The sequence below is a fragment of the Durotheca rogersii genome (assembly GCF_024521655.1).
Source record: "Durotheca rogersii strain YMJ 92031201 chromosome Unknown GGS23scaffold_4, whole genome shotgun sequence".
NCBI lineage: Eukaryota > Fungi > Ascomycota > Sordariomycetes > Xylariales > Xylariaceae > Durotheca > Durotheca rogersii.
The window spans coordinates 1,655,852-1,670,347 of NW_026251235.1; the positions used below are offsets into that span (position 1 = coordinate 1,655,852).

Below are 14,496 nucleotides of genomic sequence, written 5' to 3' on the forward strand. Positions count from 1 at the left end.
TCCCGGCATCTTTTCCTCGCCCATCTCTTGTCGTTTCGCGATTTAATAAATCCGCCCATCTTCATCTCGAGGACCTCAGGCCGTTCCTTGATCGCCTCACCGTCGGCGAACCCATCGAACTCCGGCGTCTTCGCGTTGTTGAGCGCGGCCAGAATTGCGGAAAGTACGTGTACCCGTCGAACTCGAGTTCCCGATGGGTAACAGCCAGGGCAAGCCCGTTGAACTCAACGGCGAAGGTAAGCAATGTCTCTCCCGCTTCCGAATGAGAGGCGCCATTCCACTCAATTGTCTCGGGAGACCTCTTCGCCCTTCCGCGGTTTGGCCCGACTGGTAGACTGACTCCTTTTTTCCTTTTCGCTTATAGTGAACCTCAACCATTTCCGATTGCTACGAGTCGTCGGCCGCGGTGCCTTCGGTAAAGTGCGGATAGTCGAGAGGAAGGACACAGGCTTGTCCTTTGCCCTCAAGTACATTCGCAAAGATGAGGGTGCGTCGATTCCTACGAAAGGGGGGGGTATACGTGCACTCGCGTACGAGGAACACTCCGTATTGACTTGACTTTATTACTGCAGTGGTGCGATCCGAGAGCGTCCGGAACATCATACGAGAACGTCGAATGCTCGAGCACGTAAACCATCCCTTCATCTGTAACTTGCGTTACAGCTTCCAAGATATCGAGTATATGTACGCCCGAGCCACCACTATCACCAGCAAAGTAGCCTGTTCCATATCGCTTACGCGCCCATAGGTATCTTGTGGTCGACCTCATGAGCGGAGGCGATCTCCGTTTCCATATTTCGAGGAAGACTTTCACCGAGGATGCTGTACGATTCTGGATAGCCGAACTGGGTTGTGCACTGCGATACGTGCATGGACAGGGCATCATACACCGAGACGTGAAGCCAGACAACGTGTTGCTCGACTCGGACGGCCATGTTCACTTAACTGACTTCGTAAGTTGACACGAGTCTCTGTATTTGCTACGACTTCTCAATTAACCCGTGGGCTCTTAGAACGTTGCCTCGGATGTCGTCCCCGGAAAGGTCCTCACGAGCAAATCCGGCACTCTCGCCTACCTCGCCCCCGAAGTCTATGCCGGGAAGGGTTACGACGTCAGAGCCGACTGGTGGTCGTTGGGTGTGCTCTTCTACGAGTGCATATACAATAAGGTATGGAGCAGCCGTCAGAGTTGGACCATGATTTTCCGGGCCCTTTTACTTACGGGGTTGCAGCGTCCTTTCGAGGGCAATTCAGAAACGACCTTGACAAATGTCATTCTCGCCGCGAGCCCGAAATTCCCCGTCACGCAACCCCCCGTCTCGCTGCCGTGTCTATACGCCATCGGTTCCGCTCTGAATCCGAACCCGGACCAGAGACTGGGCCATACCTGGAGCAGTTTCATAAATGAGCCATTCTTCCAATCGATTGACTTCGAAGCCTTGGAAAGGAAAGAACTAGAGCCAGTGTTTGTCCCGTCGGCGGACAAGACCAATTTTGACGCTACTTACGACCTCGAAGAATTGCTACTGGAGGAAGCACCGCTAGAGGCCAGGGCCCGGAGACAGAAGCCTAGGGAGAGATTAAAGGACGACGCCACAGAAAAGGAGATTCGGGAAGAGGAATTGTACCGCTCCATCGAGCGAGACTTCCGGCCGTTCGATTATACCGTGGCTGCTTATAAGAAGTGAGTGTTCATGTGACGTTATCCTGCAACCGCCGTGACGACTAACGGCATATTAGAATCACGGCAGGACAAAACGGAGGAGGATCTGGCGAATTTGACTCCAGCTCCAGTCCAGCCGGCGGTGAACCCCAGGCCATCACTACGGATGATGTCACCGCGGCTCCCGCTACCAACGGCAATTCGCGGCAATTATACCAGCCTTCGGCAGCACAGGATTCGATATCGTCAGACAAGGGCTCCCAGAACAACAACCGTACGCCTAAGATCGTGCCGAAAGCGCCGCCACCACTAGCATCCTACCATCGGACGTACACCAAGAGCATGTCTCAACCGTCGGGCATACAAGTCAAGTCGCCGACCGGCGGGATATCGGTGACGCTCGAGGATACGGGTAGCTGGTCTGACCTAGCGCGCAGAGATACTACGCTGCCGGCTGATGCGAGTGCCGCGACTGACGACAAGCAGGGTTCCGGGGGCGGTGGTGTGTTTGGGCTCTTTGGTCGCAAGAAGAGGGGCCACAGTCCCAAGCCGAAAGAGAGGGGAGTTTTGGGCAAAGAAGGGGCGCGGCAAGTGGTCCGCTGATTTCTAGTAGCAAGGGAGGGGCGTTCATCAACGGCCTTCCGGACGCCCGGCGACGATCAACGAGACCCCACGTTTTGTTTTAGCCGGCGATCATAGCCCTCATCCACCATGGGTCGGGAAACCCACGCGGATCTTACCGAATTGCAGTTACAGTCCAATGGGCTCTCCAACTCCGCTCACGACACTTAGATCGGTGGCTGGCAACCACAGTCGTCGATGCGCCAACCCGGATGCCCCAGTCGGTTCCGAATACTCTCGGACAACGTTGGTGATGCAGCGATACCAAAAGGCGGCATCGGCCTCGGTTCTCCCCAGGAGTAATACCGATACTTTCAACAGCTTAGTCGAACGATACCGACATGCCCGGTTTATCTTCGACTCGCACACACACACACATCATCTGTCCCCCGTTCAGGAAGCCGCTCGGGGCAGTGTTATAGCTTATAATTGCTATGTAATCGCCAGTTCCTATCTTCCGAAGTTGGCTCGGAAATTTTCTAGACGACTATCTCGATAATATCGGCCGGAGTTGGGGCTGTACCGTCCTAGATTGCCACCTCTCCCTGAAAATAGTACCTTTGGAAAAGCTGTCTGACTTAGCCGGGCAGGTTCAGCAAGGTCAAGCTTTTCGTTGCCCGCTGCTCGCGGAAATACTTGGGAAAGACGAAAAAGACAGACGGCTCCGTGTTAATTGGTGGAGAGGCATATCATAGACACGACTGGTGCGGTCGGCATGTTCATACTGATGAAGAATTGGAGGAAGGAAGGGGAGGGACATGCCTGGACGAATACCCTAGTATTATGTAGGAAATCACGAATATATATACGCTTTTCCAATGTTACTGTTGACCCGTGATCTTTCGCTCATCGAGATTGCGAGAGGTAGGAGTAGACGGCACCGCTTGTCTCATCCGTCCGGTTACTTCCGTTGAGAGGATATCCAGGCGGGGAGGGTCGGGGCGGGCCTCCGCCACCCGGGTTTAAGTTTAGGGCGAGGAGGTGAGCAAAGTAGGGCGGCGTGGTGGAGTTCGCACGGCAATAGACGGCCCTCTTCGCAGCGGCTCTGACTTTCAAGCAAAGAGCTCTCGAACGCCCTTCTTCCCACCTACGTCTTATCTTCGGGGGGGGGGGCATGGGTGACGGCTGGCTCTAGTCCATGACGTCGCCCCCCGTCGGGGCCAAGAGGTGAATTCCCACGACTGCGCGCGGCGGAGGAGATCCCGCCGCTGTCCCCAGGGGCGCCCCACGTGCTTCGCCCCTCGTCCCCGGGTCCTGGTTAGAGAGAGAGAGAGAGAGAGAGAGATGGCAGCGCGACGACTCGGCGTGCGTGCGTTATGTTCGGCGGGCGGTTTCGTCGGCGAGCGGATTCCTTCTCTTTTTTCTTTTCTTCCCCTTCCTCTTCTTTTCCTGCTGCCCCTCTATTGTCCCTTGTGGTTGGGGGGAGCGAACGGATTTTTTTTTTCCCCGAAGAAAAAGAGGCTGCGGCGGTCCGCACGGCGCCGCCGGGTAGCGACATGCGGTCGGCTTCCGAAACAATAAAGGGCGGGGAGGGGTTCGAGGCGATGGACTGCTGCTTGATGTGCGCAGGCATCTATCTCGCCAACGCGACCTCTGTCTCGGCTACGGCCGAGGTGCTGTGGCAGCTTGATAATGCCCCTCTGCGTGGGTGTCGCACTGGTTCTCCGCGGAACGGTAAGGTGGGGAAGTGTTTATATATCCGACTGCTCTGCCCGTCGTCTCCTAGGACACGGAGAGGAGCAGGACGGCAGTGTGCGATCTATCTCCGAGTCTGCTTCCCCTTAGCCCTGTCGGCTCGGCTTTCATGAGAACTTCTCGCTGCTCACGACGATCCTCTCTGTGTGCTTCCCTACTGAGGTAGGTATGCGCCCCAACTGGTGTTCACAACAGGGAGCTTGTCTCCCCCCCCCTCCCCCCCTCTCTCCTCCGTGATGTCTATAGAGAGTAGAAGCGAGGAGAGAGAGAGGAGAGAGAGGGGAGGGGGGCACCACCCAGAGAACATGTCTCAACTCTTTCCCATCCCCGCCCATGGCGGAGGAGGTTGTCGGAGTAGGGAGGTCGTTGGACAAGAACCCCAATAGATTGACGTGATGGGATGCACTATCATACCCCGATACACCCGCCATATACGTCTACAATCCCCAGGTTGAATAACGCGAGGCAGCGGCGTCAGCACCAAGTAGCACATCTTCCGTCTATAAACAAACCCATGAGTCCTATTGAACTCGCTTCGATTCAACCCTATCGACTGAGCAATTACAATCAACCATCAAAGCCCAACCCACACTCCTCGTACTTACGTGGTCGTTCATGTCGTCCTTCGTCCCTCCGCACGCGTGCGGCACGTACACTTCCTCCCCCCCTTTACGGGTCCTCGATATATTGACGTAGGAACAGGTATAGGCGTAACTCCAATAAGCATTCGGCCATCCATCCAAGTCACCCGCCCATATGCCCGCCCACCCGCTCTCCACGGGTGGTAGGCTAGGTTAGTTCGGCGGGCTAAGCCGTATCGTACGGCTGCCTCCCTCCCCCTTTCTCCCTACTGCCGCCACCTGCTGCCACCCTCCTCGTTCCGTTCTCTCCGCGCCTGGGTGGGGCGAAGGCCGTATGCGCGTACGTGCATACGTACATCCTCATCCGCTTGAATGGCGTCGAGTTGGGAGAGGAGGAGGAGAGTGACGAAGACGGCAGTGTGTGTAGTTGACTCGGCGAGATCCGAACAAGCCAGACAGGATAAAAAGAAGCAGAACAACCCGAAGAAGGAAATGGCAAAATGGCCAGGACGATGTGGATACCCAAAAAGAGAAGGAAAACAACTCGATAATTTCTTTTCCGCCTTTGTCTCATCACAAATGCAGCAATTCCGTTTCCCAATGATTGTGAGGATACATGCAGCATATCTTCGGCAGCAAAATGATGACAAACGAAAGAGGTGGGAAGAGGGACAGTCGAGGTGGGCGAAGTCGAGGGTAGTAAGAGCGGTGATATGAGCAATGGTAGTGTTACATCTCGTCTGCTTTCCGCAGAGGCGTACCTGGCCATCGACACCACACACAATTTCACCCTCTACCCCTTTGCTGGCCCTCGACCGAATCCACTGCTCCGCCTTCTTTCGCGCTTTCCAAGCTTTCACCCCCTTGGTATTTCTCTTCCCAGCTCGCCCCCTTTACTTCCGTTACATGAGATGTCCCCCGACCTAGCCCACCCGCCGAAACTCCGCCAGTGCGTACCCAATGGAATGGTTGAATTGGGTTGGTTTGGTGGTGGCAAAATAGGTTAAGCTGGCTGAGGCGATTCTTGTCTAATGCCCGTTTACGCCCTTCCCCCGCCATGTCTGTCCTGATGAAACCGGTTGGTCGGTCTGGGTATGTTGCGTATCGATAATCTCTTCCAAATTCCACCCAGAAAAAGCAAGAAAAAGGCCGAGAACGGGAAGGGGAAAAAAAAAAGAGAAAAGAGCGATGGGTGGGAAAACGAGAGGGTGGGGAGGCTGAGAGGGAGAGGGGAGAGAGGCTAGGTAGATTTAGTTGGGGCCTGTCGAGCATTCCCCGGCCGAAGGTCCCAGGTACTTGGTCATGACCGCCTTGAAGTCCTGCTCGTCGACGACCGCTCCCGAGCCTCCGCACTTGGCCTTCTTCTGGAGGTCGGAGCAAAGCCCGTCGAGGTCGAGGTCGCCGGACTGCACTCTGGGGCAGGCTTGCAATTTCTCCCTAGTGAAGTTCTTCCGTTAGCACGGGTCCAGGCACAGAAACGCTCGCTCGAAAGGAGCAGGAGGGTAAAAATGTACCAGATATTGTTGCAGGTAAGGAGCTTGCCATTATTGGTGGTGATTATAGTGTCTTCCGACTCCTTGCGGGCGTCGATTTCGGCGATCAGGTTCTTCTTGGGTGGGCGGGGGCTTGGTGCCGGTGCCGTTGCCGTTGCCGTCCCTATATTGTACGGCGTGGTGAAGTCGACATCGAAGGCATCGTTAAAAAAGCTGTCGTCGAACGTCGCGCTCGCCAAGATGTTGTCCTGCGGCTCCCGATATTCGCCAAATAGTTGCGGGTCAAACTGCCCGTTGCTCTGATGCGATAGCCAGTCGAAGTTGGAGAAGTCTATGTTGCCTAGGTTACCCAAGTCTAGTTTGGTTTGCGAGAACTCCATCGTCAGCATATAGAGACAATGAACGCAGAAAAAAAAGAAAAAAGTCACCAACTTACGGTTTATAGAATCGCCGATTAGCGCCGGATGTTCCTCGCCGATCGTGGTCATGGTATCTACAGGTTTGAAACCTAGCGGCGACTGGGTAAGCGGTTCGGGGGATGTGCCGCAAGAAGAACTCGGCCCCATGTTGGAGTTGGCCGTCGACGAACAAGGAGAGCCGGTGTTGGTCCCGTTCAGGCTGTAATGGCCCGAGTCTAAGCTTGACCTCGACACGCTCCCGCCATATGTGCTCCCGTACGGAGATGACGACTTCGCCGAAGCATCCTTCGATTGCGTATCCGAGTTTTCCCGGCTCTTGGTCGAATTGGGGGTGGCCTGATCCTTCGGCTTTTCCGGTGGGCTTGCATGGCCGTTGGGGCTGCCACCCGACGCAGAAGATTGGTACGATGATTGCTTGTTCCCATTCATACCCGTATTCGGGCCAGGAAGGACACCGAACTTGGGGAACTCAAACTGAAAGTTGACATCGTTGAGATTCTGTATGGCGGCGAGACCGAACCCTTGGGCTTGTCGTGCACTTCCGGGCGGCGAGCGGACGGTGTTCACAAGCGTCAGCTTATTCTTATACTCGCTCAATTCCATCGTCAGCTTCTCGATCTGTGCGCGCAACTGAGTGTTCTCGTTGTTTGTCGCCGTGGACGCCTTCTCGAGCTCTTCCACCTTCGTCTCGAGATCCTTCAGGTGCTTCTCCTTGCGCTCTCGGAATGCGCGCTGCGCGGCGCGGTTTTGGGCCTTCCTTTTCTAAATGTGCTGTTAGACACTAAGCTCACAATCGGCGGGGCTGACGAGTCAACACCGGTTGGCGACTTACCGAACTGGGTTCGTTCGTAAGTGGCTTGCGACCAGGCTTCTTGGGGACTTTTCCTTCGCTCTCTCTGCGCTTGCCCCCGCCTTCCTCTACGTCTTCTTCCTCTTCGTCGTCCGGGTGACTTCGCTTGTCCGGGCTCTCGTTATCAGGAGAGCTGGCCTTCGAGTTTTCCTTTGTCGGCGACCCGCTTGGGAGGTCTCCAATCATCTTGGCATGCCCGTCACTGCTGAAGTCAAAGTCAAAACCGGTATCGGGCCCGAGATCGTAGTCGTAGTCTAGGAATGGGCTTTCTTGAAGGCCGTGATGGATCCCATTAGCGACGCCGTTGGGCATAGTGTTGGTGGCGTCAAAACCAGCTGGGCTCTTCTGGTTCCGAGTCGGAGATTTGGCCAAGGTATCGGGCGAGAGCGCGCTGCTTGCGTTGCTACTGCTGCTGCTCGCTTGGTTTGAAGTCAGCGCGCGGAAGAGCAGGTTCTGCTGCTGAGGCGTGAGTATGAAGTTGTGTAGGACGTTAGAGTGAGCCGAGGCCATCGCGACCGGGTTTAACAGGGGACGGATCTAGAGTATACTGTCACGATATGGAATAAAGGAAAGGCAGATTGAGTAGGTGTATGCGGCTTGAATACGTCGGTTGCCCCTCCTAATTGGGCTACGGCGTCGGCGACGTGAGACGACGTGAGCCGACGGCACCAACGACGATAACTCGCGATGCTAGACGAGCGATGGTTTGGAGCGCAGCAATTGCCGCGCTCGATGCTAACGAAGTCCTCGAAGCCTCAAGAGACGACCAAATTATCCGAAAAGGATAGATCTGAGAGCCAAAACTCGTCGACGACCCAGCTGAAAGATGTTTGTGGCCGTATGGGTAGAGGGGAGAAACAGATTTCGCCTCCTCAAGGGTCCTGAGGCTGAGATGGAGGAGGATGTGAAAGCGGACGAGACAGCGGACTTGCTGCCTGGCGTGGTTTTTTTTTTTCTCTTTGCGGAGGGAGTTGGCGTATAGAGCACACTGTTAACACGCCCCCCTCTCTTTCGGATAGGATGGGACAGCGTGTCAATGTGAGAGGCTTGCACAGGTATGCAGAGAACCGATTTGCGATGGGTGCGGGTGAGGGCCGTTCTGGCGAGGGAAGGAATTCGAGAGAGGGGGCCAGAAAGCAAGCAATTTTCCGATTTGTAAGCGTCTGTAGTATACTTGTATGGCACAACCTGAATCAAAGGAAGAGAGTCATTGTGTGGCGGGGGAGAAGTCGAGCGCTGGCTTTTGTCCAGCTCAGTGCCATCTCCGTAGGCAACTCGGACATAGCGGAGCGCGCTGTGGCTGATCGCCCCCCCCTCGGTTTGTTCCCTCGATGTTACGTTCACACCATCCCTTTCTCCTCACCTGCTCTCCTGCGCGTTCTCCTGGCTTCGGGCCTAAGCCCCCCTAACCCCCCCTCACCAAACCCCCACCAGAAAGAAGGATGGGATGCCTCGAGCTCACTTGATGACGCTCCTTCGCCCACACATACTGTGCGGATGATACGAGCCAGGGCAAGGAAGCCCGCCTTTAGCTGGGGGGGCGAATCATCCCCCCGTCCGGGCACCTAGCGAGCACTCCTGTACCATGTACGCAATACAGTACAGAGTAGCGAAGCAACAGGTGTTCTTGCGGTTAGATCGATGCGTCGCTTGACCGTTTGGGCTGCGGACCACTTAGTCAGGGCCCTTGGCGTCTGAAATACCCAATGGAAGATGCTGCCAGCCATGCAGGCGGGCTGGCACGGCGGGATATGAATGCCTTCTAGAGCTAGTTTTGGTGGTCCCGAGCCTCCCTTGCCGTGTTTCTTCCACACAGTTCTGAGCACTACACACATGGAGTCGGGGTAAGGCGAAGCGAACTCGTGTGCCGACTAATACCTTGGGTATAGTATGCGTGTGGGTGCAGGTGTGCAGCGTGTATACATACGTACGTACGTACGCGCACATACACAGATAGGTACCGTTTCTTTGCGGTCTAACGGCCACATAGGCACCTGAGGTAAGGACCTCGCCGCGCCGGGATGTTGGTGAGATAATTGGATGACGAACTCGCCGCCAGCCTGGCGCCTGGGTCTGTGCTCGGTGATCAGCGTGATATTTTCCCTAGAGGGCGATCTTGGTATCATGCTATAAGTATCCTTTGGCTAACCGGCCAGTCCAGGCTCGACATCACCGGACGGGCTCGTCCGAATTAGAGTAAGCCCATCTGCCGCAACAACCATCGAGGATATCTTGAGGCCTACGTTGTACCTGTTTCGGTGAGATGTTACGCTACGACTAATACTCGACAATCCATCTCTTATCCCTTTGGTCCGTGTGGGTGATACGAAGGCGGCCAGGTCGGGGAACGCGAGCCCTGGGCTGACTGGGCAAATACCGGCGGAGGAGCGCCGGATCAGCCTCTGGGATCGTGGCTTCTTCTCCCGCACTTCTCCCGTAGGGGTGAACAGGTGCGTGTGTCAGGGTCGAGGAATATGATACAGCGATATACCGATGTAGGCACTGATAAACACGACGATCCGATCTGAGTACCGGCGGCACCCGTATCCGCGTGGCCGAAAAACGCAAGACCCCGGCGTGGTTCGACCACCAAGACCCCGTAGGGCAGCATTGCCGGCCGTCTCTCGTATGTCGACTACTCAGGATAAGGGTTAGATGGAATGCCGATGGAATGCTGGCTGCTTTTAGGACAGGAGACCGGGACAGGCATCCAATAGGATGTAGCATACAGATGGTGCCGTCTCAAGTGTGTAGACTTACCTGGCCATGCCATTCCCTGCCATGCCATGCCAATGCAGAAGCTGGTTTGAGGGCCGGCTTGGTTTGGGTGCCTTTGCTGTGGCAAACAGGGCCAGAAGAGCCGGATTCAGGGTGGCACGTGATTTGCATCAGAACCCGTCAATGGGTCAACTCATGCACCGGCCCCTTCTTTATTGAATGGATATAAGGATGCAAGGTACCTACACCCTGTAGGCTGTAGGAGGCTGTCAGGTAGGAGGTATTACCTGGGCACGTAGGATGTCTGTACCTTGTTGGACCCCACATACGTGCACTAGGAGGTACTTGTAAGATGGGTATGGGTACCTAGGTACCTAACCTCCTACGTGCGGCTACCTGCTATGCACGAATTGCATAATATTGTGCCAGAGTGAGGGTCGAATAGGATAGAAGGAATCTATTCTGTGGGCTCTCTAGGCGCCTGACCTATCGTATGTACCTCCCCAGCGTGGTGTAAGGTAGCATGCCTCTGGTCTTCAGGCACTTCGGTAGCGTGCACAGCGTATCGAACCCCCTATCCGAAGTACCTACAGGCAGGTACACCTAATGTACCTACCGTGGGGGGGGACATGAGCCTTTCCATACGTCAATCGGCAGATCGAAAGTGGTGATCAGCCTCGTCTACCCGACAACCCCCCCATCTCCACAGACCAGCCAACCTCACGCATTCGACGAGACAACACATACGCACATTACACCTGCACACATACATACATACACAAGTACACACTCATATACGGCGCTGAGCACTTGTCGAGCGTCGAATCCAAGTACGACGTTTGTGGCGTACTCATCACCCCCCCCTTCTCCTCTGGAACAGGGGTCCTTCTGATCCTGTCCAATTAGTTGTAGACGTTGCATGCCCGGACACCACCATGGATCTCGCTTACGACCATATAGCTGAGGAGGCTCTTCCTAAGGATGGCAACAATAGCAGTGCCAGCAGCGGCAACCGAGATTCTCAGTCCTCCCAACGCCGATCCGAACACACGCTCAACGAGGACCTCCAAGAGGCGTATCGGGCATTCTCTAGCAGCTCTTGGGGCTCGTGGCTCGGTGGTACGGTAGGCAATGTGATCAAGCAGGTATGCGCATTCTCTATCCCAGAGTCTGTATCAGGGCTGTCGAGTAACCTGGTTCCTTATCAAAGGGCGGGTCGGTGTACCGAGAAGCGCAACAAGAGGTCACGTCGCTCGGCGTGGATGCTAGTCGAGGTCTCGCAAACCTCCGCGCGAGGGCGCTTTCTCTGACTACATCCACTCCTGCTGCGGAACGAGGAGCACAGCAATCGAGCGACAACGAAAAGGATTCCGAGACCACTCCGACGACGGCGAGGGCCTCTGGCTCCGACGAAGCACCCAAAGAGTCCGAGACGGTAATCTCACGACTGAAGGCAGAGGCTGCGAAGCGATTGAGGGACATTCAACGTGCCGAGGATGCTGCCGATGAGGCGCTTTTAAAATTCGGCGGCAACGTTCGGGACTTCTTCCGCGATGCCATCACTGTTAAGCCCGGCTCCGACGGCGGCGATGCCAGAGATAGCGCCCGCCGTTTTGAGAGCAAGGATGACTCGGGTAAAAGGGTGATCCACACTTCGAGATACGACGCGCAGCTACATGTCCTTCACACGACCGAGAAGAGCTTTACGGAGGATCCTGCTACTGCCGAATATGCTCCGTGGGCCAAAGACTTCGATGCGGATAGCAAGACCGAGACTATCAGCGCCGACTTGGCCAAGTACCCTGAACTACGAGTGAACATGGAGAAACTCGTGCCCGACAAGGTCCCCTACGCCGATTTCTGGAAGCGATACTATTTCCTGCGCCACAGTATCGAGACTGCCGAGGCACGGCGCCGAGACCTGTTGAAGGGTTCGCTTCCACCCCCTTCTACTTCTACGTACTTGGTACTTGACTAACCCGCATCTAGCTGCTTCTGCCGAGGAGGAGATTGGGTGGGGCGAAGAATCGAGCGAGGAGTCGAGCGAGGATGAATCGGACGAGTCGACCGCGCCGAAGAAGCCAGCGGAGAAGCCCACGAGACCCGCCTCTATCGAGTCTTCTACGACGATCCACCCGCCGGCCGAGGCGGCGCCTTCCAACAAAGACCAACACAAGCCAGCCGAATCTCGCAAGTCTAACGACGAGAAATCACAGGCCGACAGTGACACCAGCTACGATCTGGTCGGTGCGTCGTCTGGAAACCCGAGCCAAGCCCCCAGCAGCCCCAAGGATGCCCGAAAGGTGGAGGACAGCGACAGCGAGGAGGAGGAGGATAGTGACGACGACGACGAATGGGAGTGACGGTATTATTTTGAACCCGGATTGTTGGCCGTTGACACGCAGTACTCAATATTGGAGTTTTCATCGGCGTCCTCTGGTCTTTGCTCATTGGATGGTTTCGAATGCAAGATACGGCTCGTCTAGCCACTGTGTATATCTTTTTTTTTTCAAGCACGTCTCGAAACCGGTGATGCTATTCCCTACTGGCGACCGTATTGTTTTTGGTAACCATGAATGCCTGTAGATCCGATCATGTACGACTCCAGACCCCGCCCGCATGCTCTCCTTTTGTTTCCCCTATTCTTTTTTTATTCAACGCTTCTTTCGTGTAACCTTTGTAAAGCCATCCCCGTCAACCTCCGGGGGCGTTCTCTCTCTAGGCACCGCGACTAGGGGCGGCGCCTCACTCATCTCGATGTCCTCACCGTCGTCGTCGTCGTCGTCATCGTCATCGGCGCTCTCCCAGTCGGTCTCCTGGTCGCCGCCGTCGGTGACCTGGACGGCGACAGACTTACCGCGCGTGGCCAGCCAGCGGCGCCTGAGATCCTCGACGAGATCGAAGCGACCGGCGGCGCACTGGGCGCGGACACGCAGGATGCGGTCGGCAACCTCGACCTCGGACTCGTCGTCGACGTTGGTCTCGAACTCGTCCCACATGACCTGGAGCAGGGTGGCCTCGACGTCCTCGGCCTCTGGGTCGCGGGGCGGGCCCTTCTTCTGCGCCGAGGAAGGCGGCGGCAGCGGCGGTTGTCGGGCCGTGGACGAGGACGGAGGTTGGGGTTGCGGCGGCTGCGACGCCTGGGCTAGGTCGACGAAGCTCGGGAACATCTCGACGACGGCGCCGGCGAACCAGTCGCGCTTATCGGCCGACGCGGGTCCGCCTAGGTTGTTCTGCACCGCGACAGTGAGGGATAGCCATAGGTGCAGCGATATGGCGACGCCCTGCTCGAACTGCAGCTGCCGAGTCTCTGGTGATTTTCACGGGTAGGGTTAGGTATACAGACAATACGCTATTTGGGGCAGGGAGTGCCTAATGGCAGGGAAATTGATCATATCAAAAATAAAATAAAATAAAAAAGGTTTAGGAGGGGCCGCAAAATTACCTGGTGATGGTCCTGCCTGTACAGAGGAGGAGGAAGAAGCGGCCATCGTAGAATCAAGCTGGGGGCTCAACTCCTTTGAGGCCTGGAGGGGGGAAACTCGTTAGGTGAGTTCGCGATGATGGAGGGGCTGTCGCATTTGTCGAATATTCCTTCTGGTTTCTTTCTCATTTTTTTGGTCCTCTACGGCACATACCCATGTAACCACATGTGCATATGTCTACCTGGGTACCTCTCTTCGGCGGTATTATCAGATCTAAGGGGGAAAAAGTAAAAAACAAGTGCAACTCCGGGGAATTGAACCCCGATCTCGAGCTTGGAAGGCTCGAATGCTAACCATTACACCAAAGTTGCTTGTGATGCTTTAGTGATGCTTTAGCGAAAGCTATCCACTACCATTAGCCTGCCTAGCTAGAGGTTAAGTTTATCCTTGCTTCGCAGATCTCGCTAGCGCACTAACCCCTACGTCCGTACGTCGGTACATAGTATGAGCAGAGGTACCAAGGTATAATAGCGACTTTACCTATCTAGGGGAATGAGGGTTTATCGATAGCATGTCTAGTACTATTACTACCCCTAGAAAGGATTACTATAGTTAAAAGTATTTTCATCGCAATGCTTAAGCAAATTAAACTTAGGATGCGATATAAATATAGATATAATACAGACGTTATATTAATCTAGTAGCTCCTTTTAAGAATAGAATAGCTATTTTATATAATGTCAAGTTAAAATTTATATCTAAATTAATAAAATATTAAAAAAGTAATAAATACTTATCTTATTAAAATAACTACCTTATAATGCTTATATTAAATTATAATAAAATCCATACTATGGGTTTTACTATAAGTATCTTATACTTATGGAAAGCGTTCGTTAGTATTACATCATATGGAGGTCATGTCCATACAGTGTCAGTATTGCAGACATATTGTCGATAGACCCCCCGGTATTCGTCGGTGGGGCGTGGGGCGAGGGGCGGGCCTTGGCTTGACGACTGCGATTCTGCGT

General features: G+C 54.8%; 5 protein-coding genes and 1 non-coding gene across 6 annotated transcripts; 3 read left to right on the top strand and 3 right to left on the bottom strand.

Moving 5' to 3' along the window:
• On the top strand, nucleotides 1-2,698 carry GGS23DRAFT_368263 (kinase-like protein). The gene is made up of 7 exons (XM_051513326.1): nucleotides 1-236; nucleotides 365-487; nucleotides 573-684; nucleotides 749-953; nucleotides 1,014-1,169; nucleotides 1,233-1,684; nucleotides 1,741-2,698. The coding sequence occupies exons 1-7, from the start codon at nucleotides 194-196 to the stop codon at nucleotides 2,264-2,266; spliced, it is 1,617 nt and encodes a 538-aa protein (XP_051374805.1). The 5' UTR covers nucleotides 1-193; the 3' UTR covers nucleotides 2,267-2,698.
• Nucleotides 2,699-3,500: 802 nt separating this feature from the next.
• On the top strand, nucleotides 3,501-4,236 carry GGS23DRAFT_368190 (uncharacterized protein). The gene has a single exon (XM_051513325.1). It carries the CDS (start codon nucleotides 3,601-3,603, stop codon nucleotides 4,090-4,092), a length of 492 nt encoding a protein of 163 aa, XP_051374806.1. The 5' UTR covers nucleotides 3,501-3,600; the 3' UTR covers nucleotides 4,093-4,236.
• Nucleotides 4,237-5,569: 1,333 nt separating this feature from the next.
• GGS23DRAFT_368178 (PAP1-domain-containing protein) lies at nucleotides 5,570-8,087 on the bottom strand. Its single transcript, XM_051513324.1, has 4 exons — nucleotides 7,305-8,087; nucleotides 6,490-7,234; nucleotides 6,075-6,408; nucleotides 5,570-5,997 (listed from the first exon to the last, which is right to left on the bottom strand). Exons 1-4 carry the CDS (start codon nucleotides 7,830-7,832, stop codon nucleotides 5,811-5,813), a joined length of 1,794 nt encoding a protein of 597 aa, XP_051374807.1. The 5' UTR covers nucleotides 7,833-8,087; the 3' UTR covers nucleotides 5,570-5,810.
• Nucleotides 8,088-10,482: 2,395 nt separating this feature from the next.
• GGS23DRAFT_368374 (BSD-domain-containing protein) lies at nucleotides 10,483-12,531 on the top strand. The gene is made up of 4 exons (XM_051513329.1): nucleotides 10,483-10,886; nucleotides 10,947-11,185; nucleotides 11,251-11,971; nucleotides 12,030-12,531. Exons 2-4 carry the CDS (start codon nucleotides 10,976-10,978, stop codon nucleotides 12,401-12,403), a joined length of 1,305 nt encoding a protein of 434 aa, XP_051374808.1. The 5' UTR covers nucleotides 10,483-10,886; nucleotides 10,947-10,975; the 3' UTR covers nucleotides 12,404-12,531.
• On the bottom strand, nucleotides 12,005-13,842 carry GGS23DRAFT_368361 (pre-rRNA-processing protein TSR2). The gene is made up of 2 exons (XM_051513327.1): nucleotides 13,486-13,842; nucleotides 12,005-13,350 (listed from the first exon to the last, which is right to left on the bottom strand). The coding sequence occupies exons 1-2, from the start codon at nucleotides 13,529-13,531 to the stop codon at nucleotides 12,695-12,697; spliced, it is 702 nt and encodes a 233-aa protein (XP_051374809.1). The 5' UTR covers nucleotides 13,532-13,842; the 3' UTR covers nucleotides 12,005-12,694.
• Nucleotides 13,765-13,836, bottom strand: GGS23DRAFT_t26. The gene has a single exon. It is a non-coding gene; the product is annotated as a tRNA-Gly (tRNA).
• Nucleotides 13,843-14,496: the final 654 nt, after the last annotated feature.

What these genes read in the sequence shown, in the direction of transcription:
- GGS23DRAFT_368190 (XM_051513325.1), top strand. Translation starts at nt 3,601, where the DNA reads ATGTTCGGCGGGCGGTTTCGTCGGCGAGCGGATTCCTTCTCTTTTTTC.
- GGS23DRAFT_368263 (XM_051513326.1), top strand. Translation starts at nt 194, where the DNA reads ATGGGTAACAGCCAGGGCAAGCCCGTTGAACTCAACGGCGAAG. An exon ending in GTACATTCGCAAAGATGAGG is followed by an intron (nt 488 to 572) that starts GTGCGTCGATTC and finishes TTATTACTGCAG; the next exon opens with TGGTGCGATCCGAGAGCGTC. An exon ending in ATGTTCACTTAACTGACTTC is followed by an intron (nt 954 to 1,013) that starts GTAAGTTGACAC and finishes GTGGGCTCTTAG; the next exon opens with AACGTTGCCTCGGATGTCGT.
- GGS23DRAFT_368361 (XM_051513327.1), bottom strand. Translation starts at nt 13,531, where the DNA reads ATGGCCGCTTCTTCCTCCTCCTCTGTACAGGCAGGACCATCACCAG. An exon ending in ACAGGCAGGACCATCACCAG is followed by an intron (nt 13,351 to 13,485) that starts GTAATTTTGCGG and finishes GAAAATCACCAG; the next exon opens with AGACTCGGCAGCTGCAGTTC.
- GGS23DRAFT_368374 (XM_051513329.1), top strand. Translation starts at nt 10,976, where the DNA reads ATGGATCTCGCTTACGACCATATAGCTGAGGAGGCTCTTCCTAAGGAT. An exon ending in TAGGCAATGTGATCAAGCAG is followed by an intron (nt 11,186 to 11,250) that starts GTATGCGCATTC and finishes TCCTTATCAAAG; the next exon opens with GGCGGGTCGGTGTACCGAGA. An exon ending in GCGCCGAGACCTGTTGAAGG is followed by an intron (nt 11,972 to 12,029) that starts GTTCGCTTCCAC and finishes ACCCGCATCTAG; the next exon opens with CTGCTTCTGCCGAGGAGGAG.
- GGS23DRAFT_368178 (XM_051513324.1), bottom strand. Translation starts at nt 7,832, where the DNA reads ATGGCCTCGGCTCACTCTAACGTCCTACACAACTTCATACTCACGCCT. An exon ending in TTACGAACGAACCCAGTTCG is followed by an intron (nt 7,235 to 7,304) that starts GTAAGTCGCCAA and finishes CAGCACATTTAG; the next exon opens with AAAAGGAAGGCCCAAAACCG. An exon ending in AATCGGCGATTCTATAAACC is followed by an intron (nt 6,409 to 6,489) that starts GTAAGTTGGTGA and finishes AAACCAAACTAG; the next exon opens with ACTTGGGTAACCTAGGCAAC.